Source organism: Strongylocentrotus purpuratus, unplaced genomic scaffold, assembly GCF_000002235.5.
Source record: "Strongylocentrotus purpuratus isolate Spur 01 unplaced genomic scaffold, Spur_5.0 spur5_scaffold_4, whole genome shotgun sequence".
NCBI lineage: Eukaryota > Metazoa > Echinodermata > Echinoidea > Camarodonta > Strongylocentrotidae > Strongylocentrotus > Strongylocentrotus purpuratus.
Genome location: NW_022145610.1, coordinates 9703242 through 9731060, shown reverse-complemented (window position 1 = coordinate 9731060; position 27819 = coordinate 9703242). Strand labels below are relative to the sequence as shown.

General features: G+C 37.3%; 1 protein-coding gene across 1 annotated transcript; it reads right to left on the bottom strand.

The window, feature by feature from the left end:
• Positions 1-42: 42 nt before the first annotated feature.
• Positions 43-27819, bottom strand: LOC105445841 (centriolin-like). The gene is made up of 17 exons (XM_030998019.1): positions 27692-27819; positions 24156-24380; positions 23263-23393; positions 21969-22241; positions 19911-20097; positions 18573-18766; positions 17461-17586; positions 15679-15889; positions 9499-9608; positions 8348-8545; positions 7266-7419; positions 5962-6176; positions 3646-3822; positions 2498-2638; positions 1502-1777; positions 507-599; positions 43-60 (listed from the first exon to the last, which is right to left on the bottom strand). The coding sequence occupies exons 2-17, from the start codon at positions 24283-24285 to the stop codon at positions 43-45; spliced, it is 2634 nt and encodes an 877-aa protein (XP_030853879.1). The 5' UTR covers positions 24286-24380; positions 27692-27819.

Below are 27819 nucleotides of genomic sequence, written 5' to 3'. Positions count from 1 at the left end.
TCCTCTCCTCCCCCATCTCTCTTTTTCTCTCTTACTCACTTTTCAAACAGCATCCTTACCCTAAAACACAAATGTGCACAGATAAGACAAATTAACATAAATGACCATTTATCATCCCCTCCTCTCCTCTCCTCCCCCATCTCCCCCTCTCTCTCTCTCTCTCTCTCTCTCTCTCTCTCTCTCTCATCTCTTCTCTTTGAAGGCTGAATGGCATCTGGGCACAACAAAGGTCCTGTGCTTATTCATTGAGCTCTGTTCATACAGAAATGTGACATGAATACACTTAACATTATCATTATAAAACAACTAAAAAATAGCCATGGTTTTGCCGCATCATATCTGAACGAGGCTTTATCTTTTAATCAGCATCATTTTACTACTAACGTACTGGCTAATCTTTGAAACTTGCACCTAATTTGCATGTAACAAGAGCATGTACGTGCCACATAAAAAAAAAAAAAAAAAAAAAACTAAGTCTAATAATGACTATGAGATGTTCTATTAACCTTTGTTTGGTCCTGGTCTCTTGCTGCCATGTCTCTCAACCTTGCTTGCATCTGCTCAAGCTGATGTCTCAGAGACTTGGCTTCACCCTCCGCCTGTTGAAGAAAAAAAAATCACAACATAATTATAGGCCCCGTTCATACATACCAAGGTAAAATGATTACAAAAGCTGCTGCTGCAGCAAAATAAAAACTCTTTTCTGTGTTAATGAATGGCAAGTTGGAGTGAAAAAAAAATCTAGCTGCATACAACATAGGCTCCTATGCATTCTCATTTGACACTTCACTATACATGTATTTTATACTATTTTGAAGCATTTTTTCTCTTTTCTAGTAGTTTCAAGTGTTATACATGTACGTGAACAAGGCCTTAACCATTTAAAAACAATGCCGCTTACCATCTCCCTAAAAATAAATAGATGAGTGATGATATTCTGTTTTAGTATAACCTTTTTACCAAAAATGATTAAATTCCAGTGTGAAGCTAGTAGATAAAGTAATAAAGGTGTAAGCCACAAATATGTTTAAATAATTATAAAGTTTGTTTAAAATTAGATTAAAAAGCAGTTTTGAAATGTTGGATTTTTGGATAACCCTACTTTGCAGCAAATATCACATTGGCACAGATTTAGTGACGTCAGTTTGTTTCAAACATTCACAACTAACTTTGGACCCATTAAGTAGCATAACCAACCAATTTCTCCCAATCCTGCTCGATCTGTTTCTCATTATTTCTGCTCTAACACAACCCAACATCTTACAGAGGTTTGATATTCCTTATAATAAAAGGAGGCGCGGTGGCTCAGTGGTAGAACAGTGGTCTCATGGTTTGAAACCAAGTCAATGTGCTAGTTCCCATTTGGTAAAGGATTAATCCTCATAGTCCCTTGGAGAGGACTAAAAGCTGTCAGTCCCCTGGTTGCTTAAATACTTACAAGCAGTCAGGTAAAACAATCAAACAAACATGATAATCCCTGAAATGTATGAAAGAATCCTACTTTTTGCTGGTATCGCTTGGCCCTCTCGGCCTCCTGCTGCGCCTGCCTCATCCTCCCCGCCACCTGGCCCTGTAGCCCTGCCAGAGATTCCCCTATTATATCGCCCTCTCCCTGAGGTCCGACCACACTCTCAGCCTCCCCCGGCCCTGTTGCCATGGCATCACCGGCGTGGTTGATACGCTGAGCTACATCTTCAGGGTGGAGGGAGGAGTTGAGGAGGTCGTCGTACTGCGCTTGCTGGTCGCGGAGACGGTTCTTCAGCGCTTGGTTGGCCTTCTGTTACGAAACAAGTTCAAATTGAAGTCAGTTATAGTTAACATCCGTTAACAAACATATTAGTTTCACCATCAACCCATGCATCATAAACATTGTAGAAATGGGATACAAATGTGAAACAAGTATGATCATTTACAGAGTGACCCTTAGGCTTCCAGTGAAGCAATAATTACAGAAAATGTCCAATTAATCAGTTGAGATAATGACTGACCAAAAATGGGACAAATACTATTCTAAGGAATGTATTAAGCAGAAAGAATACGTGTCATGTTTTTCTTGTTACGACCACTTGAATATCCTAGTTTTAAATAAACAAAAATATACATTATTCAAACATATTTGTGGCTTACACCCAGTAAATAAGATCGATTGATCGATCTGTATTGAAAATAATTGAAATTTCTCCCAGGAAGCATTACATTTATATAAAAATATACATGTCGAGATGCATTTGCAAATAAGAAGCAATCAATTTAGTGCCTAAATCTTTGTCAAGTGCCTAGTTACAAATTACTTCATTTTACCTGTTATGAATAATTTCAATTGTCAGAATGCGAATTGCATACATTAGTTGATGCTAGGTAGGACAAACATTATGGCTTATTCTACCTGACAAATAACGAGGCATATTACAATTTATGCATTGAATTTGATTACATTACGAAAATGGTCTATTAAAGAATATCTATTGCATTGTAAGATGTTGGTGGCCAACTGTACCTGTGCCTCAGCTAACTGTTTGGCTGCAAGTATATCCCGAGCCTCTGCTTTGCTTCCCTTGGCTTGTCTGGCCTGGTCTGCTGCCCTCTCCAGCTCACTGCGTCTTGCTTCTAACTCGTGCTCTAATTCCTCCTTGTCAGCCTACATATAAACAATGTCAAATGGGTTGATTGGTGGCAGATTAATCAGTTGTGTATAAAGTGCACCCCTCTTGGTAAAGTCTTTCTGGAAAACTAAATAAACTTTATAAAGCCTACAAGATTTTATCTAAAGCCAAGCACTTAGATACGGGTATGCACAGACTCATAATATATTTAATAAATTGTTAACATTATAATAATATTACAGCTCACCTCCGTTCAAATAAAATACAATATTTGTCTTATCTCTTTACATCATTCCGCTATCAGAATGATTTTCAACACCAATACAGAGTATTTTCGTTTCCAAAGCTACAAAACTCATATACTGTACCGGTACATGTATATATCATCGTCATCAAGACTGTCATCAACTCTGTCACCACTATGCCACCATGACTTCTACCAATATCCACCTCCTCCTACTATTACTACAACTCCTCCTCCTCATCATCATCATCATCATTATGATCACCATCTTGATGATCATCACCACGATAAGCATAACTAATGGCATCATCATCATTATCATCATCATCATCATCAAGAATATCATCGACTCTGTCATCACTACCCCATCATCACTCTCATCACTATCCTCCTCCTACTACTACTACAACTCCTCCTCCTCATCACCATCATAATCATCATTTCAATCACCATCTTCATGATCATCACAACAATAAGCATAACTAGTGTTATTATCATCATCATCGACATCAAGACTATCGTCGACTCTATCATCACTATCCCACCATCCTCCTCCTACTACTATTACTACAACTCCTCCTCCTCATCATCACCACCGTCATCCCCATAACAATCATCATCTTCATGAACATCACCACAATAAGCATTAACATCATCGGTGTCATTTTTATGGTCGAAATAACCATCATGATCACCATCATCACCGCTAGAATCACCATCTTCATGATCATTACCGCAATTAGCATCAACACCATCACCATCATCACCGTTAGAATCACCATGGCAACCCTTTCTTACCTCTGCCTCCCTCTGCTGTCTCCTCAGGGCATTCTTCAGTTTACCGGCCTCTTCTATGGCAGCTTTGATCCTTGCATCTTTCTCAGGGTCTGGTGAGTTCATCCCTCTCTGCGATTCCTTCAGAGCCAGGTTCTCAGCCTCAATGTCCTGTTTAGCGTCTTCTGCATCTCTCAGTTTCTGTGAAGAGATGGAGGTACTGTATTTACAACATTCAGTACTTTAAAGGTACTTGGTAACATTGTTCAGATGAGAGATAGTGGTGCTAAGGTAGTGACTTCAATACTAGATGTACAATTAAAGATAATCTGAAAATATGAGTGAAAACGGACCATGATTCATGGTACAAATTGGGAAAAACTTTATCTGATCGATTCCTTAATTCTCCCAACTATATTATTACAATTAATTACATTTTAGGTGAATGAAAATCATCACAAAGCAATAGAATGGCTCTTCATTCCATTCCAGACATTTAAGTGTTGACAGATTTTTTATAGCCTGTTTTATATTTTATTTTCATGGAAAGACGGTTGGGAAAATTCAAAAATGGTTGGGAGAATTTACTGTTAATCACTGTTAAAGGGTGTCATACATCGACTTCTTCAAAGAAAACCATAGATATCTCCATGGTTTGAGAATTTTTTCAGGATTTTTTGCATGTCAGAGGGTTAGTACAGTAGAAGGAATATAATAAGTAACATTTTATACAAAACTTAAGCAATTTTTTCATCAACCTTCAACAATGTTACCAAGTCACTTTAAAGGGAGATGGTCATCAGACTCCATGTGCAGAAGGTTATAATTCGCTGACACCAGAAATGGTGGAAAAACCATTAATGGGTGTACAAGTCTGCACACAGCAAACTCGTAGGCCAATCAAGAAATACCCTCTGTCTCTCGGAGAGTCTTTGGGTGATGCAAATGTCAGATAAGGACTTCACCATACAGGGAAAAGACAGAGCATTACATGTACATAAAGCCTGTTGGTCATAACACTGCAGGCTAATCCTGGTAATTGACAACACTCCCATGAGAGCCCACTTCTATGTGTTTTTAATACAATATCTGTGAAGCCTTCCATTTTCTCAATGACAGGTACATGTGTAATGTACATGTACACTCAATTCAAAATTGTAAGCATGCACCCTTATATTTTCCAATGTGTTTATTGTATTACCCATTTTTACACCAATAGAATTTGTTGCTTCAACCCGGACCAAGCACAAACACCACATCTAACACCAAACCTAACTTTAACCCTAAATCCAACAAATTTCAATTGGAATCCAAGCCATGATTCTACATGTATTTCTTTGAGGAAAAGCACCACTGAAAAAGTTGGATCAATTACACATGTTGGAGAAGGAGACTCAGATGAGTCCTGAGTAGTTTGCTTGCCTCTAACAAAAAAAAAACTAGTTTTCATGTCTTTTTTTCTTCTTTTGGACAACAGTACAATCCAGTCTTTCCATGGCACAAACACACTTCTGCAGGCACTTTATGACAACTGCTGAATACCAACTGCAAATCTTGAAGTGGTACATGAACGTTGGTATAGATATACATAAGCAGTGTTCCCAAAGATAAACTAAAAAATTGGTGCTTGTGAATTTTACCAGCAGACAAAATGTGTGAGAAATTAAGTAAAAATCAAGACATTTTCAAGTCAGAGAAATGAATGTGTGAAAGAAAGAAGGGAGCAAAATAATGAAGGAAGTATCTGAATAGAACGTACTTCAAACAAATGAAATCCGCAAAAACACAATGCCTACCGTCTGGGTCCACCACAGCGCCAGCTTGTGGCCATCAAGAGAAGAATCAACAAAGATTTTTTTTAACCAAAGAAACCAAAGCGATCACAAGTAAATGAATTAATTGGTTGGGATTAGAAGAATCATAACACAGCCATTGTATATAAATTACATAATTCAAAAACTCATAATAGAGTGTAAACAATGCGTGTGACATATTTTGTAATAATTTTTAAAAACATATTATACATTATGTATTATCTTACAGCTGCACACTCTCAAAGAAAACATGAATATTATGTTTGGTGACATAATCTCAATTTCATATGAATTCTTTTGCAATGAAAGGTTAAAGAAATGATATAAGGAGAAGTTAAAACTAGCATGTACTTTAATAGCCATTTGGTATAATCTCCAATAAGGAGACTACCCATTTGGTCTATTGCTTATTTAGTCTGATTCCCAGTTTGTCTAATGCCCATTTCGTCTACTATCCATATGGTCTAATAATGATTATTAGACCTCATAAGACGGCATTTCAGGGAGGTAAAAAATGATAGACTACCTTTTCCAGAGCATCCACCTTTTTCTGTCCCTCCTCTTTTCTCCTCCTCTCTGCCTCCTTCAGTCTCCCTAAGAGCTCCTCTCTCTCCTGCTGGAGCCGGGCATTCTCCCTCTGCTGCTCCATGACCTGACCTTTGACCTGGTTCAGGTAATTGGTCAGGCCTCCCACAATGCTCTGCAGCTCGTTACGTAGCTCGTCGTTCAGATCGACTTGTCCTAAAAATTTGATTTCCATGAGTATATTAAATTAAAAAAACCTTTTCTTACATATCTATTTGAATTTGCTACAATATAAGTGACATTTTGGCAGAACAATAATGTAATGTAGTGTCTCATTTTTTATATTTATACGAGATATTTTTTTACAGTATTCATGAGCTTCATTGTGAATTGCTCACTATAATCTTGTTCATCATTTCTGTGATTTCAATATCAATGAACATCGGGTGGTTGTACTCATTTGTAGTAAAATGATGTTCAATAAATAATGATTACACAATAAATTCATTCATGAATTAATTAAATGGATGAATAAATTTACACACATTAGGATGAATAACATACAAGTAACACATGTACCCACAGATGCACATACAGTGTATGAAATAACAATTGACTGAATAAACGATTGTGGGTATGAAATGGTATTAAAGGAAAAAATTAATAAATAAAATGAATGAATGAATGAACTTGTAAATGAATGCATACACTGTACATGAATGACATACATGAATTATTTAAACCACAGCAGTCTATGTACACTGATTATCATTGGGTTTTGTATAATTTTACCATTTGCAATATTTCTAAAATTTCCTTGTAAAATGTAAATGAGTCAGCCAATGGTTGCTAATCAAGATTTGTCTTATACCATGAATAAATGAATAAATTAATGAATAAATAAGTGAATAAAAAATGTAATGTAATGTACCTGCATTTAATCAGCAGATGTATAAGTTTTATTGTATTAAAAGAAAACCAACGCTCCTTCTCTCCCCTTTTCTTTTCTTCGCTGCAAGTCACTCTTCTGCTTTTTGATTTTCATTGTTGTATCTAATGTGAGGGCTGCAGGCACATCAAGCTACTTTGCTTATGCTGTAGCCCTCCTGCATCTAATGTATGTAAATTATGCATTCAATATATTTGTTTAATTTCATACATTTTCTTTATATATACATATGAAATATTGTATCAAATCATATTATATTCATGAACATGTATGATGTAGAAAAAAAAGATGCAGAACCAATAAATCAAATCAAATCAAATATAAATGGTTAAATTAGTGAAGGAATTCATCCTCACCATCTGCTAGTTGTTGTTCTACACGTTTCACCCTATCCATCTCTGCAGTGAGTCTACCCAGGGTGTTATCTAGATCATGCTGAAGATTGGCGTAGTTCCTGGCTACCTGAGCGGCCTGAAGTTCCCTGTCAGCCAGCTGGGCGTGAAGTTCAGCCTACAAAAAGAACAGTACATTGTGATACTACAGTGAAACCTGTATATAAATACCGCCCAAGGAAGACAAGAAAAGTGGTCTTTCTAAGCAAGTGGTCTTTATGTACAGGTTCCTTTAATATAGGTTTCAATGAGAAACCATTTTCAAGGGAAACAAAAATGTGGTCTTTGTAGACACAAGGTGGTCACTAAAGCAGGTTTGACTGTATATGAATTTTTACATTAGCCTAGTAAAAGAACAATAATAATATTAATAATCCGTTCTTATTTAGCACATAACACATTATAATACAACGTCCATACAAGTTTCCAAAGAGCTTTAGCTCTGGCAGCTGTTATCAGCACACAGTGCATTTCAAGGAATAATCCTACCTGGGGGCTGTTTCATACATAAAGATCCTAAGTTGAACTTATCTTTAAGTTGGGCTTAACAATTATGGAAAGCTGTTAGTATCTTTAAAAATACTTTTAAAAGATATTGTAAAAGGCATAAAATGTTGATTCAAATCGTCTGTTATCAAGGAGATTTCATGTTCTTGATGTGGAATTTATGAATAGTCTAATTTTTGCTTTACAATATATTCTATTTTAATGCTACAAATGGCTCTCCATAATATTCAAGTCCAACTTAAAGTTAAGTTCGACTTGGGATCTTTGTCATACACCCCCCAGGTACCTGTTTACCTCACTGGGCAAATGTAGATTTAAGTCTTGTGGAGGCTTGTTTAAATGATTGTTTTTTAGTGTCAGTGGTGTTTTCAAATCATTAATTGAATTGAATCTTGTTTATGAAGTGTTAAACTGGCATAATATTCTAAATTTGTTGAATTTCATTGATTTTAATCATTGTGTTTTTCTTCTCCACCCTCCTTTAAATAAAGTGGGAAATGAATGGAAGTCTTTCAATTTTTTCCATCACAACGACTTACGTGTCTTGGGTCGCCCTCCTCCATCAAGGCCAGCTGTCTCTTGAGATCAGCCATCTCTCTATCCTTAGCCTCGATGATATCCAGAGTGGTCGCCATGCCATCCTCCAATTGAGTGATGCGATCCTTGAGCCCCGTTACCGAGCGCAGATGCTCGCCTAGCAACCCCTCCAGGCGATGGCGCTCCTCTTCTTCGAGAGGCTGGATGGAAAAGAGGATTTATTGGTTAAAGATAAAGTTGAGTTCTGGAGGGCGTTTCACAAACTTTAAGCCTTTTTCTAATGACAAATGACACCAATCAGTGACAAATCTGCTGATAGCCAATCAGGAGCACGGATTTCAGAAGCTTATAACAAAAACTGTCATTTGTCACTGATGACAAGTATACATTTTGTGCCAAAATTGTTTGGCAAATGACATTTATTTGTAATCTTGAACATTCAGTGTAAGTTCAGTTTGATTCTGTGAGAAATCTTTCTTTTTCTTTTACCAGAACTCAAGTTATCTTTAAATCTCCCATTTTAAAAGACAAATTTATTTCAGTGATGCTTTGTAAAATAAAAATATATTTTGTATCAAAGTAAAAGGTATAGGTTGAGAAAAAACAACACTGAAGGTGACCTAAGCAAATTCCAAGATATTGAAAGTATTCATGCACACATTTATTGACATCTAGTTTTGTAATGAAAGGATTAAGAAATGATATAAGGAGAGGTTATAACTAGCATGTATCACTGGTAACAAGTTAGACTAAAAATGTGTCAGCTTACAAGAAAAAAAAGAGGTAACTCTTCATCAAGTGTCCCCAAGGATGTGATTGGGTGGGCAGCAAATTAATATGCATTTTGAGAACTACATTTATCCATTTTAAATGTTTCACCTGTCCTTCAGTTTCATGACATCTAAAGAACACTTTTCGCTTGAAATCTATACACGATCAACACTCTTAACCCATTGCTTACTGGAACCTGGTGGTCCCTGTGTTAAGTCTATGGGAATTAGATAATGCAGTATTCAACAGGTTAAAAATGATAAGTTACACCTCTTCCATAACATTTCTTTATCCTTACAAAAATTGAAAAGTGGGTATTTGTAACACATGAAAATATAACCACTATCTTATCGTTGAGAACACCAAGCTTGTGAAATCTTACAGGTTTTTTCTCCATCCTATGCTCTGCTTCTCGCAACCTGTCGTTCACCAATCTGATTTGATCATCTGCATCAGCTAGCTGTTTGTGTAATTTCTCCAGTCTTTCTTCAGCTGTGAGGTTGTGAAGGAAAAATTATAGTGTTGGCAATGACTAGAGAATTTTGATTGATTGATTGATTTACTTTTTTAAAACATGGTTAACTGACTTAACTCCAGCAACTAGGCTGGTTTGCAATGGGGACATGAAATAAATACGATTAAATATGAAATAAAATTACAAATATCTCAAAACAACACAAAAACAAAATACACATAAGCATAAAAGTATTGGATGTTACAGAGCATAGTGATTGCTGTGATTATTGAGGTTAGAAGAATACAAAATTGCAGCAAAAATAGAACGTGAAATGCATGTACATAGTAAAATACAAAACATTCAAATATTCCAATATAAATATATAGTATATAAAACGACACAAAGCATAAGATTGCATAATAGTTTTGGGTGAATGTATTCTCTGTATCATCAATACCAATTCTAAGAGATCATCATGACAAATATTAACAAATCTAAAGTATAAGAATGAGTTTACGCATAAACCTACCTACACAACTCCTAAAAATTTAAATGTACAACATATCAACTTACCAATTTAATCATCTACATTACATGTAGGTTTTGATGACACTAAAAATATTGATAACAAATATTGACACATCTGAGTCCAAACTGATCACTGCTTATCCCCTACAACATCTATGTTTTCCAAAACTGAATATATTTGAACACCAGTTTAGGCCTGATAACATCGCCATACCTCCATTTTAGTACATGTACATAAACAATTTGCAACCCATATATCTCTTCACCAATCCTGGTACTGCAGGCATTGTTGCCATGGTTACCAACCAAGCCAGGAAGAAGGAGCAGGTGCAATGGCAGAGAAGCTAGTCTAGTTCACAGACTCAGCTTTGATTTTATGACAAAACTAATAAATTAAAAAATGTCATTAAAAATGAGTAGTTATGACTTCATGAAAAATCTTAAAAACAATAAAAATACAAACATAAATGTACATGTACATTATCTCCTCTTAATGTTGACTAATTTTCACCCATATTTCAGATATCACTGTGATTTTTCAAAAAGAGTATATACATGTATGAAAAATTGCTATCCAATAGAAATATATCATAGCTCGGAAGCAGAATCTTTACGTTAACCCTTACTGTACTGGGCTATTTTGAGCACCCTCTGACTGGGGGGGGGGGGGGGGGGCCTGGGAGGCCCCCCCCCCCATGATCTCGGCCGTCGAATGTTCGATGAACACAACAATTTGCATATTTGTAGATATTTACGTAAGGAACAAGATGGTATAATTAGTTTTTTCCTTATATGCAAATTTTTGTCGTTATAGCCTAATTAATTATGCAAAATGCTAATTTTATGCATTTTACAGAAAACTCAACATACATGTATTTGTCCGTAGACTTGTGAAGAATCTTGAAAATGTATTGAATAAATGTTTCCTTCATCTCAAATTCATGAGGTTTCATTATTATATATGATATTTGAAAATGCATAGGTTAATTTGCATAAATTATGAATACGCAAATTACGCATTCATGAATATCAAATCTGGAACTATATTTAGGGAACTAGAATCATTACAAAAATTGTCAGAAAGAATCTTTTTATGTAGTATTGATTGTTGTCTCCACAAGTGTTACATTCATAGAAATCCCTATATTGTACAGGGTGTGTAAAGAAAAATGTTGCAATCACGATTTATTTACATACACACTAATGGATATAAAGTGACCTACATGTAAATGTAGTATTGGATACAAAATTGATTTGAATAGACTCAGAGGTATCACAGGAAATGGGGGCAGCTGCTATAAAAAGTATAGGGTGTGTCAATAATCACACAATGAGTCTAGTAAAAGTGGGTGTAATGCTGTCGTTAAAAACTATATGAAATTTTAGAGCTACATGTACACATACATGTACAAATGTAAGAGCAAAGTGAATTGAAGATAGATGTACATGCCGACTCGTGCATTTTAACATTTGGTCACAATCAGAGTACATGATATTATTCACCCCCAACCCATAGCTAATCTTACCCTCAAAAGCACAGTCAAACCTACTTTAGTGACCACCTGTCTACAAAGACCACCTGTCTACAAGGACCACATTTTTTGTTTCCCTTAGAAATTGGTTTCTCATTGAAACATGTACTTAAGGAACCTGTCTACAAAGACCACCTGTCTACAAAGGCCACTTTTTGTGTTTCAATTGGGCGGTCACTATAGACAGGTTTGACTGTACAATTGTATACCCAGAGTTTTCTTTTCATGCATTATTATCCTGGTTCTCACATCTACGATCTCATTCATTGATCAAGGGAGCAGTCATTGTCATTATGCCTTGCACACTTTAATAAACTTAATCTAAGAATTGATTATCTCATTATCTGTGTTTGCGGGTTTAACAGTACTGGTAGGTATCCATTCTGAACATGAGTACGCAGACACATCAGATACATGTATAAATACAAAGAATGCAGAATCAATAAATCAATAAAAATCTATTTCATAGCTATGTAGATAACATCACATGTCTGCTTGCACCTAAAAGCCTTGTTTACACATGAAGCAATGAAACACCTAAAACAAAACACGCTGCAACAAAGCGTTAGACATATCATTGCAAGAGATGATTTCAGAAAGGGGGAGGGGGGAAGGGGTAGTTAACAATGGCCATATATGCATATTTGCCACAGCTTTCTTTCCAAATCTCAAAATACAGTGCTACAAAATTTTACATGTTTAATTGCAAGAGGCAGGGGGGAGTTAGGGGTGTTAAAAATGGCTATATTTGCCACAGTTTTTTTCTTTTCTTTTTTAGAAGATGTTTACCGCTTCACATCTAAAAGGGCCTTCATGTATATATATATACATGTATATATATATACAGTACACGCCGAAAATCTCCGCAACACGATTTACACGATTCAAAATTTACACGATTCGACTGCTCGCGGGAATCGTGTAACCATTTATTTTTACACGATTCGTTTTTTGCCAATGAAGCGAAATTTGAATCGTGTAAACGTGTAATCGTGTAAAATTACACGATTCCTCAATTCAGGTCGAATCGTGTAATCGTGTAATCTGCCCGCCGAAAATCTCCGCAACACGATTACACGATTCAAAATTTACACGATTCGGTTGCTCGCTGGAATTGTGTTACAATTTATTTTCAGTGGTGATGGTGAGCAGGTTAAGGACGTCTAGTTCAGTAAAAGCAAGAAGTTACTTCTTGGTTAAACGAGGACAACGTGGACGATACGAGGGGATAGCGAAGATTACGCTTTCTTTCTCTTGTATATATTTTTAATTGCAGTGTCTTGTCTCTAGTTTTATTATAGAATGTTTGAAAGTTAAAAAAATCAGTCCACTTCCCGAAAAGCACTCTCGGATTTAATCTTCGGTGAGAAAAAAGAAAAAGCGATGAACGACGAAGGAAGGGGGGAATTTTGTTATTCGTAAGTTGTAAATAAGTAAAAATGATTACAAAATTTAAAGGAGGGTTAACATAATTAAGTATGTTGTGATACTCTTACATTACAAGGCTGTACCAATTAGAATTACGGTTCACCAGCTCATTCGTTACTATGAATATCGTTATACTTTTTTTATTCAATCATTATCCATTTTACAAACCTGGTTTGTAAAAACGCGTCATGTGACGCACGAAAACCAAGGTTTGTCGACAAACCTCCTTTGTGAATTCGGGCCTTAGACTTTGATCACTTATTGCTTTTTTAGCGTTCCTCATTTTCGTAAATTACCTTTTACAACATTGCATTATTCAGCTATATATATAAAGAGCTACGGTCAAGGCTTAAGGGCACACTTCCTGTCACATACAAAAGAAGCTTACTCTGAATGTGGCCTGCCATTGACCCTCGCCGGGGACAAAGGCCGTTGCCCTAGCTACAGGCAGAGATCCTTACATAATACCTATTGTTCCGGGGGTTCCCCTTGAACATAGGATCCCCCTGAACAATAGGTATTACATGTACGTAAGTATGTAAGCCACTGGCTACAGAGTGTAGGGAACAGTTGCAAGCCGAGAATGAATAGAATAAGTGAATGGCCAACTGTCTTTGAGTTACGTTTAGCTAGCGGCACAGTGTCCCCCCACTTTTTCAAGTTCCCCCAAAGTGCCCCTTTGTATGTAGGAAAAGTACCTATTTTACTTTGACAAGTGTCCCTATTAATTTGTAAAAGTGCCCCTTCCCCTTTTCAACTCTGATAAGTGCTCCTTTTCTTTTGACACACACCCCTTTTCCTTCGACGAGTTCCTATTTTCCTTTACAATAAGTGTCCATTTTCCATTCTCATTAGTGTCCTTTTAATCTCTAGTAAGTATCCCTCTTTAAGTACGAGAAGTGCCCCTCTTCACTTTTGATAAATGCCTCCATCAACTCCGATAAATGCCCCTATTAAAATCTGATCGGTGCCCCTTTTCTTTCAACTAAAGCTTTTTCTATCTCTCTCTCTCTCTCTCTCACTCTCTCTCTTTCTTTCAATATCTTTCCATTCACCCATATCTTTCTCGCCTTTCTTTCCCTCATTATGTTCCCCTCTTACCTTATTAATTTGTCTCTTTTCCTCTCCGTTTCATAACCTTCTCATTTCTGTTAATTTTACTAGGTTTCGCCCTTCTTTTTTTTATCACTCTATTTCACTCTTTCTTTTCTTCCGGTCAACTTTTTAGTTTTCCCTTTTTTCTCTCTTTTTTTCTGTTTATCTTTATCGTGCCTTTCAACCCTCATTTTCCTTTTATATGTTCCCTTCTCCTCGTAGCTATCTTTTTTCCTTTACTATTTCATCTATCATGTCTTCCTGTTTCTGACGTTTTCCTACCTTGTCTCACGGATTAGTATACGATACATGTTAGTGGAAAGTGCTGAGGTTTATACACGAATATAAAGTACAGTAATTAACTGATGTACACTGAAGGTAAGTAAAGCAATTGGTGTAAGCAGGATAAGATTTAACGATTGTTGCAGCTTGTCGCATCGTTCTACCAATGCCCTTATAACCCTAATAACTATTTACACGATTACACGATTCAGAGCGACATTCTTCAATCGTGTAAATTTACACGATTACACAGTTACACGATTGTTACATCTGGTCGAATCATCCGACCAATGCACTTAACTATTTACACGATTACACGATTCAGAGCGACATTCTTCAATCGTGTAAATTTACACGATTACACAGTTACACGATTCAGGTGAATCGTGTAAACCGTGTAATCCTAAAAATAAATCGTGTAATCGTGTTGCGGAGATTTTCGGCGTGTACTGTATATAGACCTATGCACGATTCTCATATGCTTCATCACCTCTCTTTGAATCTCTTTCTCTTTATCCCAAAGAATATTGTCCAGGGTTTCATTGATTTGTCTTCTTATGGATTGGTCCAACCCAAGGTATGTGTTGATTGCATGTAAACATATACGCACATGGGGACATGGATATCCCCCCACCCCCATGCTTATGTGTATTTTCAACAGCCTCAACAATTGTTGTATTTGCCACAGCATTTTTTTCTCTTTTTTTTTTCTTTTACAAAGAGGTTTACTCAGAGCTGCCAACCTTGTGCAACCCCAAAAAGGAACCATGATGGCAAAAAAAGAGAGGAATTTCAAATAACAAAAAAAGAAGGAAATGATTAAAACAAAACTTACAACCACAGGCGACACAATTCCAATGCAGAAATGCCCATTCCTCATGCTGTTATTTTCATTTTAGGACCTACAGTGTATTTACAAGAACCGGCAGGTAATTTTTTTTGTTATTTTGTTATTGGTATTATCAGCGTTTCATTCTCTTCAAGAATAATTTTCTCTTGAAGTACCGGTAAGTTTTAACCTTAGTTTTCTATTGAAGTAGTGATACAAATTTAAGGGCCTTCGGTTGATATGCTGTATGTTTGAAAAAAATAATTTTAAAATAAAAAAAAAAAATGAAGAAAAAACGTACTACCGTACTTTAGAGAAAAAAAACGAAATAATTCCCGGAAAAACGCAATGGATGGCAGGTCTGTTTACTGCTTCAGAAACATGTCTCAGATGGTTTTTAATCGTTCTCACCTCTACCAATCTGTTTCTCTTTATCCGCCAAGGTAATGTCCAGGGTCTCGTTGAGTTGTCTCTTCATGGAGGGGTCCACATCTGCACTCCCCGGGGTGAGGTGGTACCTCAGCTTCTGGCCCCTAGGGGTGAGGTACTGCTCCGAGGCAAACTCGTTGCGTCTGAAGCTGGCTTGGCCGATGTACGCACTCTCTTCCGTGCCACCATCAACCTGAATGGAGTAAAGCACCAGAATTTTGTTTTAGTAGTTTCTTTTCTCCTCAAAATAAAAAGCATCCGGGCATGGTGGCTCAGTGGTTAGAGCGCCCGCCTCATGAACGGGATGTCGTGGGTTTGAACCCCGGCCGAGTAACCTTCTGCCTTCTAGCTAGGTGCTCAGCATATTAGATTGGAGAAGGGTAGTAATAACATATTATGTTATGCAGGGCCCGCTGGAAGAGCAGTTTCATAACTGAAGTGGCTACCCTGGGTAAATAAAACGTTATTATTATTATTATCCTCAAGATTAAAGGGACTTTGTAACATTGTTCAGATGAGAGATAGTGGTGCTAAGGTAGTGACTTCAATGCTAGATGTAGAATTAAAGATAATCTGAAAATTTGAGTGAAAACGGATCATTATTCATGGTACAAATTGGGAAAAACTGATCTGATTGATTCCTTAATTCTCCCAACTATATATTATTCTACTTCTATTCTGCTACTTGTCAAAGCCTTTTCAGCATCAAGACAAGGACAATTTAATTACATTTTAGGTGAATATAAATCGTGACAAAGCAATAAAATGGCTCTACATTCCATTCCAGACAGTTAAGTGTTGACAGATTTTTATAGCCTGTTTTATGTATTTTTCTCATGGAAAAACGGTTGGGAAAATTCAAAAATTGTTGGGAGAATTTACTGTTAATCACTGTTAGAGGGTGCCTCACATCGACGCCTTCAAAGAAAACCATAGATATCTTTGTGGTTTGAGAATTTGTTCAGGATTTTTTGCATGTCAGAGGGTTAGTATAGTAGAAGGAATATAGTAAGTAACATTTTATACAAAAATTAAGCAATTTTTTCATCAACCTTCAACAATGATACCGAGTCACTTTAAGCAATTAGCACCTATGATGTCCACAGTAGGATTCTGCATAAAAAATAGCGCATGTTTCATATTGGTCAGAACAATGTCAAAATGAGAGCAATACCGGTATTGCAACATTTTTCATTGTGTAATAGGCCATTTTTACAAAAAATCCAGTAGCTGTTGGGTTAAATATAAAATTGTACATATTGCAAATTGCTTGATTAAAGGCAGACAAGAAACATTTTCTAAAATTAGTTTGATTTGTGCCAGGAATTTTTCATTTTCTTTAATATCATTATTCTTGGAACTAAATGACTTTGTTACACAGGATTTAAATATTGTTCATGCCATTGACCATACTGAATCAGCAGTGGCAAAATATCACTGTGGAGCAGGGTATTGATATTTTAATTCCATAACAATTTTGGGATAAGTTTCCGCTTTATAGGTGACATGACACTACAATATGCCTTACTCAATAAACTTGAAAATCTGCATGGAAAACAACAAAACAAAACAATTAAACAAAATCTCACCTTATAAACAATACTACATGTATATAACAATACTGGTAATATGACAAGAATTTCTTCTTCAAAATTTCTAGGCCACATTATATCATTTCAAAATTATCCACTGTTTTTCATTCATCAACAAAATTTATAAGTATTATTAATTTTAACTTAGCTAGATGCCATCGAAATTCATTACCTGGTCTACAAAAGCCATATAAGGGAGCGGTTCAAACTTGGCGTCGATCTTATGGAAGGCCAGCTCCTGCTCCAGACGATACTGCTTCTCACAGGCCTTGGTCAATTCAGCCGTCTTCCGTCTCAACTACATGTTCAAGATCAAGTTGATATATAGTCCATTCATTCATTCATAAAAAGAAAGATAGAAAAGATCATAAAATAGCAATAGCTACATAGAACAGAAATGTGGACATGCATGCAATAACTTATGTTTTGTATTCAACAGAATCAATAGCTAACAGTGACTGTGAAACGTTAAATTTTCAAGGAATCATTGATTTATAATTATGGTTCTTTGCTGCGTTCCTGTAACATTGTTTCTCTCTTTCTGTCAATTTCTTCAATTTATCCTTAATTTCAAATAAACAAGAACGATACTTCAGGTTCTCGATGAAATTAAATACTGCAGATTTTTCAAGTACGGTACATGGATACCTTGCAGTGCACTGTCATCAGGAAAATAACAATTTTTTTTGGCAGAAATTCCATGTCTTCTCTCTCCCATTTCCCTTTGTTACTTCATTCAATATTTAAATAGATAAACCAATATCGGTAAGGGTATCCTCATCAGTAATGACAATGGTCCTCCTGAGGGTCCAGCCACTATCATTACCCCGGCACTGCCATCCAACCATTTTATTGACCTGGGTCCAGGCGAACAGAAGTGGGCGAAATATCAAGTACTGCACAGAGGACCTATCGTATAAGATTAAGAGTTACAAGCCATCACCAACGAACACAACCATCCTAACAGCCATCACCCACATACACTATGAACATGACGGACAAAATATACAGTTCCTCATTCTACCCTCAACAATTGCTGTGGTAGACAAAGGAACATCCCTTCACTGCTATTATGTAAAAATGTGTAGAACAGGTGAATATGCATGTGACACCTGTTCTACACATTTTTACATTATAGCAGTGACGGGATGTTCCTTTGTCTACCACAGCAATTGTTGAGGGTAGAATGAGGAACTGTATATTTTGTCCTCTTTCTTTGTCCGTCATGTTCATAGTGATACCACAATGGTCAGCAAACATCATCCCTACTTCTCCTGCTCTCACCAGTTCATCCTTTGCTTTGAGTTCACTCTCCAGCTCTTTGACCCTCTGCTGGTCAAGTTGGGACTTCTTCTCCAGTGCCTGGGCCTTTCCCTCTGTCTTCTTTTTCTCGTCCAGGGTGGTGGTGTGGTCTGCTTCCAGGGCATGGAAACTCTTATCTCTGGCCTCCAGCTGGACCTCCAGGTTCTCAATCTCCTCTGAAAACAATGATAATGGATTTTCAATGGATTTCATCTTATTATTATTTATTTGACCAATCAGAAAACACACAATGAGTATAACAATCAAATAATACATGTACATAGAAATGTCATACTACATGCAAACAGCTTTCAGAAAGTGGAGAGGAGAGAGAGAGAAGGATACAATCTGCTGGTCAGGGGTGACAAAAGCAATTGAAATTGCTATTACTTGAAAGCATGTCACCCCCCTCAGTCTGCATCCTGGAAAATTAAGAGTAAACAGAATAAAAATTCACAATATGAGATAATAAATATATAACAGGATAAAAATGAATTTCATGAATTTCATCAAAACCATTTATATTCTTCTCGTCATCAGGCCTAAAAAGAAAAAGTTGTTGCATTGCCCTTTGCGACCTACCAAAAAATCTTGAAATCTACGGTCGGCTTTTAAATTTGTTATATTGTTTTTTACTGTATTTTAGAAAAAAAATGTATGAAGGGCATTCAAAACTAAGAAATATCAGCCCAAAGACCGACCCATGTTTTGGCACCTATAAAGAAGGCAATACAACATTTTTTTTTTTTAGGCCTCATCATAATCATTATCATTATAATCATAATCCTCATATTTATCATCATCATCATGTTCTTCATATTCATCATCATCATATTCTTCATATTCATCATGGATAAAATAGCAATCAGCATTACCAGGTATACGTGTACTCAAAAGTTTCATTATAAATGAAGTTCATCATCTTTATCATTAAAATAATAAGAATCAATTTTATCATCTGTAGGTTTACCACTTGTTAAACAAATTATGCTATCATTTTATATCCTTTTTTTTTAAATTGAATTTATTAACCATAATATACATGTAAAAGCAAACATACAATAGAAATAGAATTCATACAAAATACAAAGCAAATACATGATCAGGACCGCAAAGAAGCAAATTGCTTATAAATAGGGCCCCCACAAAAACGAAATTAAATTAAATATAATTCAGTCACCATAACCAGGTTACTCACTTTCAAAAAACACAATCATCATCATCTTCTTCATCATAACCATCATCACTATCATCACCACCACCCCACTACCACCACCACCACCAACTCCCCCACCACCACCACCACCATCATCACCTTACCTTGAGCAAACCTCTCCTCCGCTTCCATCCTCTCCCTCTCTGTGACCTGCTGCCTATCCAACAGCCCTACAGTTCTGAGATGGAACACGGCATAGAGGCGGTAGTGGGCCAGGTCGCACAGAGGATTCTTGGACAGAGACAGACTCACCAGATCTTTCAGAGGTCGTAGTCGAGCTACATCGCTCAGCTGTAGGAAATGTGACATGAATGGTATCAGGGGGGCGTTTCACAAAAGCCTTTTTTCAATGACAAATAACAAAAATCAGTGACAAATGTGCTCATAACCAATCAGAAGCAAGGATTTCAGTAGCTTATAACACAAATTGTCATTTGTCACTGATGACAAGTTTTGTGAAATGCTCTCCTGATCTTTCTTGTTCCTTGTAAAAGTCAAATAATAACAAGTTCTTCCACTGCGCATTTCAGGACCGTAGGCCCTAACAATGCAATTTACAAAGTGCAATTTACAATTTATGGCAACACTTATTAAAAAGATAAGTTTTACAGGCTTTTTTTGAAGACTTTGATGTCTGTAACGGGGCGCGTCGAGTAGCAATACTGGAAGAGCGTAACAATGTCTTTTGGGAGTCCATGTGCCAGTGCTCTGTCGCCATAAGTCTTTATAGAATAGAACCAAATGTTTTGTAACAAATTTGAATAATAGTGCATTGACACTGTTTCCAAACAAATGCTATACATGAATTTCATCATCTCTATATGTAAGGGTGAAAAGAGATGTTTTCTTTGTCAATTGTTTTATATTGGAATACATTTAAATCATGATTTTCACGATGTTCTGGTTACTTTTTTATATTCAGATACTTTTTTATTATTTCAGAACTGTATTAGCTAGATTTATATCAATATAGCACTTTATTCAAAGGATACAAAAGTGCTGAATGCTGTCATGGTCCTGGGCCCTGTTTCATAAAACTTGTTATCAATCAACAGTTACAATAACTGTTATAAGCCACTGGTACTGAAATCATGGTATTTGATTGGCTGAAAGCAGATTCGTCATAGAAAATTAGCATTGATAACAAGTTTTATGAAACCGGGCCCTGGCTTTAGCTGAGCCACTATGAGGCACTTAATATTTTCAGGTAATTCTTCATAACAAAATACCCATTAATTTCAACAGAGTGGAGAGTGGCAGATGTAATTTCATGTCTTGCTATGGATGATCAGCGTAATGGTAAGGATGCAAACTGTGTAACATGTCGGCCATAGTCAAGCAACTTACAAGTATCCATTAGACCACGACATGAATGTAAACATTAGGAATCTTTAAACACAAAATTAGGAATACAGTCTATTTTGTATATTTTTCACACAAAATATTTCAGAAAAAGATATGAATTCAGGGTTTAAAAAAATAGCTTGAAGGCCAAAAAATAGGAATGATTGGCAGCTATAATTGCGACTTAATCAATATTTTTCTATTGGCATTACTGTTGAACTAGGTTAATGATATATGTTTATTTTGCAAACGAGTATTATTTTTGCCACGTCTATTATTGCTGTGTCATATCTTTCTAAATGTACTATGGAATTCTATTTTAACTGTTCTGTATAAACCTTATGCTTTTTGACGTAAATATGTCATGTTTATTCAGGGCCCCATGGAAGACCACTACTTATTGGTGGATGGGCTACCCGGACAAAAGATAACAAATAAATAAATAAATAAATAAATGAGTAACCCCTTAGATCTTGACTCTAAAAATGTCACCTTTCCCACTTAGAGGTGTCGTGGACGAGTGGATATGTCACCGCTCACCGGACTGTGGATCACAAGGTCTGCGGTTCACGTTCCAGACATTGATCTACATTTGCCACTCTCCACCCAGGTGTTAAACGGGTACCCGGTAGGATGCGCAAGCTAATGTGCTTAGATTAGCAAGTGTGCGCTTGTAAAAATTACGCCTGGCTGGAATGCTCCCCAGGGAGTGGAGATTGTGCATACATTGTGTGCGGGTAAGCCTGAATCCGATGACCGGGGTAATAATATATATATTGGTCCTGAAAAGCACTATATAAGAACTAGCTATTACTTACAGAGAAGAGCATGTTGCCTTCCAGGTGGAACTCCCTCAGTGCCTTGAGCCTCTTGCCAAGCCAAGCCGGTATGGTCTCAATCAGATTGTGGGACAGGTTGAGGATCTGGACGTGGAGCAAGGTCTCCAGACCCTCGATCCGAGCGATGCAGTTACAGCTCAGGTCCAGCTCCCTGAGGCGGGTCAGGTGGGCCAGGCGTTCCATCTTCTGGATCTGGTTGAAGGACAGGTTCAGGACCTGGAGCCGCTTCAGTCCCTCAAGGTTCTCAATGTACTGTGCGAAGAAATGAAATAAGATCCATAAGTACTTGGAGTGCTGCTGGCTAAAGGCAAAACAGGCCTGCCAACCTCTGGAGTTCAAAAACTGTATTCTTTAATCCCAAAAGCTGTATTTTACTGACAAAAGTTGTATTCTTAAAATTAAACAAGGACTGTTACGCGGACCAATGCCTCTTACAGTTCCTACATTCAGGAAGAATTTTTGTATGGATCATTGGTTGAATATGCATGATTACGTCAGGACTGTTGTGTTAAATGAACCAATGAACTTCTCCAACTTGCTGATGTGAGATGCTTGAAGGATACCGGTACTTTACAGGAAAGAGTGGGCATTTTGGGATTGAAAATTGCACACACACAAAAAAAAATATTATTAACAACTATTTCTTTTTTTTTTGAAAATCATATTTTATTGAGAAATATCATAATGTCGATTTGCTTCTTAAAACCGTACGAAATACGACTAAATCGTACTGGTTGGCAGGTCTGGCAAAAGCTAAATTAAGGTTCAGCAAGAGCAAGTGCTATGACAAGTACCCCTGCTTTTAGAAATAAATCCTTTAGTGCTGTACTATTATTTTTCGAAAAAGAAAAGCAAGGCTTTCTTCTTGAAACCAAAGCAGGTTCATGATTTGTGAAGTCAAAGATAGTCTTGTTCCACTGATTGTATCAAGACAAAAGGCTCTGGGATTAAAAAAACACATACAATGGAAGTAAAATGGCTATGGTAGACATGCCTCTAATTAAGCATTTATATACGTTATTCTTCTTCTTTTTATGAGGGTAAGTTATATGTTCCACTGATTGTGATCGTATCAAGACAAAAGATTAAAAAACACATACAATGGAAGTAAAATGGCTGGACATGCTTCTAACTAAGCATTTATACTTTTTTCTTCTTCTTTTTATGAGGGTAAGTTATATGTTGCAATTAACATTTTAATCACTGCTGTATTATATACATAATCTTCACCAAACAATAATGCCAATGATAGTGAAAAAACACAATTCCTCACCCTAATTTTCTTGCCGTCATCTTTCCTGACGGTGAGACGAAGGGATAGCACATCATTCAGGCTTTCCTTCCCTGTAGTCTGTTTGATCAGACCCTCTGTGATGTAGCGAACCGGAGACTTTGATGGGGATGCTGCAGTTGAATAACAAAGATTAATTAATTAATTAATTATAGGTATTTCTATAGCGCCATCTATCTAGAAATTCTATTCCGAGGCGCATTAATTATTACCCCCGCTTTAGCCTACGGTAGCTGCCATTACAGCGCTCCAGCATTTCAAGAAATTAATTCATGCCAGGTACCTATTTACCTCACCTGGGTCGAGTGTGGCAAATGAAGATTAATGCCTTGCCAAAGGACATTAGTGCCGTATCGAGGATCGAACCACGACCTTTGAATTTCAAGTCAAGTGCTTACACCACTCGACTACGAGTGATTGATTTTATGTAAAGGTGAAGACTGAAGAATGATTTACGAGCTTCCTTTGGATCTTTATCAACATGTGGATGTCACATTTAATGTGCTGTTTTTTTAAGTTGGAAGGAAATTCTCTCATTTTAAAATCATCTCAGATAAACTGTTTATTTTTGTTCTCAGAACCCAGTGAGGTACTTCACTTACATGTTTTGTATGATATTGTAAAGACAAGTTCAACTTCAATTTCATTTAATTCCAATAAAAGCATATGCATGTACACATACAAATCAGAAATAAAGCAAAGATGCAAATCATTATACATGGAATCAAGGGTACCATAAAAGACCAAGCAGGTCTTGTCAAGATAGTTCCCTTCGCTTGAACAATATTGCTCATGAAATATCTAGAAAAACAATATCAAACAAAAATTACAATTGAAAATTAACAATCAGAAAAACAAAAATTAAAAACACTCACTCTCTTCATCTCTGTTCTCTGTAGGAGGTGCCTTTTTAACAGGGGCAGCTCTCTGGGGTGTTTTGGGGAGCTTCTTCGATGGACCAGCGCCAGGTCTCCTCTTGATAACACCCGTCTGTCCTCTCTTCATTGTGATGCCAGTCAAGTCTCTACAACGTATAAGTGTAGTCGTGGATTCCAGGAACGGCCAAACTCATGTTGTAGTGGTTCGTCTTGCTCCTGGTTCTACCATGCAATGTCAAGTATGTAAGAGTGGATAGAAAGAGATATTTATACTACAAGGTATAGCATTGTAGATATTAGTTTACTGCCAGTTCTGGCGCACTGGTGCATCTTGATCTATCAGCGTGATTCTATCTAAAGCCATTATCCGGTTAATGGCCGATAAGGGATAAATTTTTCCTAATAGAAACACACTTTCTCCGGCATTATCCGGATAATGCCGGGGAGAGCTGTTACCCGTTCACAGGCAAAATTATCCTTTTTTTAGAAGGATAATGCAGGGGAGGCTAACCGGATAACGTAAGTAGAAACACACTCCGTTCCGATTGAGTGCACATACCGGGGAGAAACCGGAAATAGGAGTGATCACGTGATCGGAATATTTTACCCCGACGCGCGCGACACTACAATCCCGGGTTGACCTAGCAGTCCCACAATACTTTGCGGTGACCTAATTAGCCAGAGTTCAATGAACTTTTTCATGGCCTTTTTCCTGGCTAGATCGGAATGCGCGTAAATAAAAACTGCCCTTCCCTGGCATTATACGCTTATTTCTTCAACCGGATAAATTCAGTATAACTTATAGAATCATCTTGATCATTGTCAAGATTATGTACAATTCTTGGACACTGCGAGCTATGCATCTCTGTGACCATGTCCATGAAAACGTGATACAAATGCACACAATCATGCCGATGCGGCTGATTGGCAAGTTTGACAGTAGACTCACAAATTGAATTTTTAAATTACTCTTTCTAACAGTAACATCGGAAAGTTGAAAAAAAATCGTATTTTACTGCTATATAGGTGTCATCAATATCAATTGTCACTAAAGTATAGGGTGTCTGATCGCGCACTCAGTTTTGTGTGCTAAAATCCTTCCCATAGAGATTGCACACACACCTATGCAGTCCATGTGCATTTCGCGCTCATGCTAAATTGGTCGATGTTTTTATTTCCAAAATGAGATTTAAACCAATATTGCTCGTGATCCTGAAGGTGATACTCAATAAGTGAGGTGTCATATGAAAGAGCAGGTTTTTCTCCATATTCCCCACAGGGGGTCACCCCCCAAATTCTAAAAAATATCTTGCTCAAAACAGCGATTTAAACATTGTTTCCATGGTAACTCAGAGATTTACCAATTTCACGAAGTGCTCCCCCGAGGGATAAGTTGGGCCAGCTGTAAAGAATATATCCATGCACTTATCCATGCCACAGCCCCCAACAGTTTGAAAATACCCTTACTCCACGCTTTGCATATCGTGCTGTGCATTAGCTGTCTATCTTTTGAGCAAAAATTATAACTCTGCGTCACTGCGTGAACCATTTTTTTGTTCATTCTGACCAAAATGCTATGAATATTGCACAGTTTTTGAGGGGCTGTTTCTTTTGATAGAAATATCGGTGAGTCTTGAAATTTGAAAGGTATTAGATCTAGATCTAGATCTAGGGTAGAGCGCCCAGTATTCGGTCACTTAAGGGGAAATCGCTAATATTTTGAATTCTTACCTCTTTTATTTGGCAATCTACCCATCAAAAGGAAAGAAATTTATTCCTCTAACAGGATTTTATAGTCACTTAAAAATATAGAATGATGATAAGCAAAATACTTCCGAAAGAAGACGGAGCATTTTTCTGCCCAGAATTCGGTCGCGCCGAATAGAATTCCGTAACGCGATTTTGTGCGTGGTATCTCCGTTGCCAAGGAGCGAAGCGTATTTGCGCACTATTTTCACACAATTGCCCGATAAAGCACTGAATGCAGAGACGCCAAGTTCAAAGATCGGCAATGCGTGACATACTTGGTAGCTCTGTAAATGTCAATGCGTTGACCGAATACCGGACGAGCGATACCGCATGGCAAGGGTATTGTATAAATACCTCTTGCACATCGGCAAGTGCGTCATTTGCAAATTCGCTGCGATGGAGTGAACACGGAAGTGATTCTCTTCACACATACTAAATTCATTGCGACAGCACACATAGTTGTTTCGCAATAGACTTCTACATATGGCTATGCATGTTAGCGCATGTGCTAACAGAACGCGGAAGTGCAGAAAGTTGTGCGTCACTGACTAATTTCGAGCTAAGTTTGAGCTCTTTCCCGGGGCCCTAAATCTGATTTAAAAACTGTGATAACGCCATTACGAACGTGTAGATGGCGCACAGTTTTTCCTTCATAATCATTTTGCCTTCGGCGTAGACTAGAAGGGATGAGATTGACGGCAGCGAGAGTTTAACACGGCTTGCAAGATTTTCAACATGGATGTCGATTTTGACCCATAATTTCCTTAAAAGGGACCATTAAACGGATTATTTCAATCAAGTTAGTAAGTGGAACCAATGTATTATAGCCTAGGCCTAATTTAAAATTGGATATAGGGTCTACACGAGGTAAAATGACATTTTGGGGGATTTTGGGGGCATAACAATACGGCCGTGGCAAGTTTGTCATGTTTGTGGGAGGGGCCTAATGGCTAAAATCTAGCCGTGATATCTTCAACATACGATGGTATAGGCGATCGTTCAGTCTCTATAACCGGAGGTGTAGTGGAGCCAGACGTATAGTCTCAGAGCGCGTTTATCTAGGCTTGCCACTAGATATGTACATATCGTACCCCACTATCGAACCCCACTATCGTACCCCACTATACGATCGTGATTTGCGGGATGTCGCGTTTATCGACCCTTCCCGATTGAAAATAAAGGCCTTGTGTCTGCCCAGCTGTTTTGACCCGGGAAGCAGACAGTTTCTCGGAGGTCAACTTAACACACATGCTTGTACACAACACCTGGGTGGTCATATTTGTATGTGAGGTACAAAACAGCTTTGCGTTTATCGATCTCTCTGAAACGTGATTCTGGCTGTATGTGACATACAAAACGCACCTTTTTGCGTCTTTAGATATGGATCTGCCCATAATCATATCTAAAGCCCTTTAAAAAAGGCTTTGCGTTTATCTAGACTAAGACTAGACGAAAGACGTTTGAGAAACCCGATTCTAGCCAAAAATTTCCTAGGTAAACGCAACCTAAGTGGAACAACCGACGATTATAGAGACTGAAGCTTTCGGTCTAGGATAGTAATGCACCTATCTATGTCAGTATGTGTGCCCACCCCATCCCCCCCCCCCCCCCCCCGTCCAGATACCATTAGTTACCACACAATTTTCAACGTATGGGACAATTTAAACAGCAATGAACAAATGATCTCGTTAGATTTTGGGGATGAAATAAACCTTACTTTCAAAAAAACATTCATCGTGTATTCGATACTTAAAATGCAAATTCAATTTAAAATACAAACTCACCGTAAGCACAGGAAGTTTGATTACAGTGGTTCATCCACAGTTCAAAATACAAACCCGGAAAAGCCGTTCAAAATGCCGCCATGTTTTGTTTCCCAATATAGTCTACAATTTCAAGCTGCACTAGGCCT

What these genes read in the sequence shown, in the direction of transcription:
- LOC105445841 (XM_030998019.1), bottom strand. Translation starts at nt 24,285, where the DNA reads ATGAAGAGAGGACAGACGGGTGTTATCAAGAGGAGACCTGGCGCTGGT. An exon ending in TCAAAGCAAAGGATGAACTG is followed by an intron (nt 17,587 to 18,572) that starts GTGAGAGCAGGA and finishes TTGAACATGTAG; the next exon opens with TTGAGACGGAAGACGGCTGA. An exon ending in CCAAGCGATACCAGCAAAAA is followed by an intron (nt 600 to 1,501) that starts GTAGGATTCTTT and finishes TTTCTTCAACAG; the next exon opens with GCGGAGGGTGAAGCCAAGTC.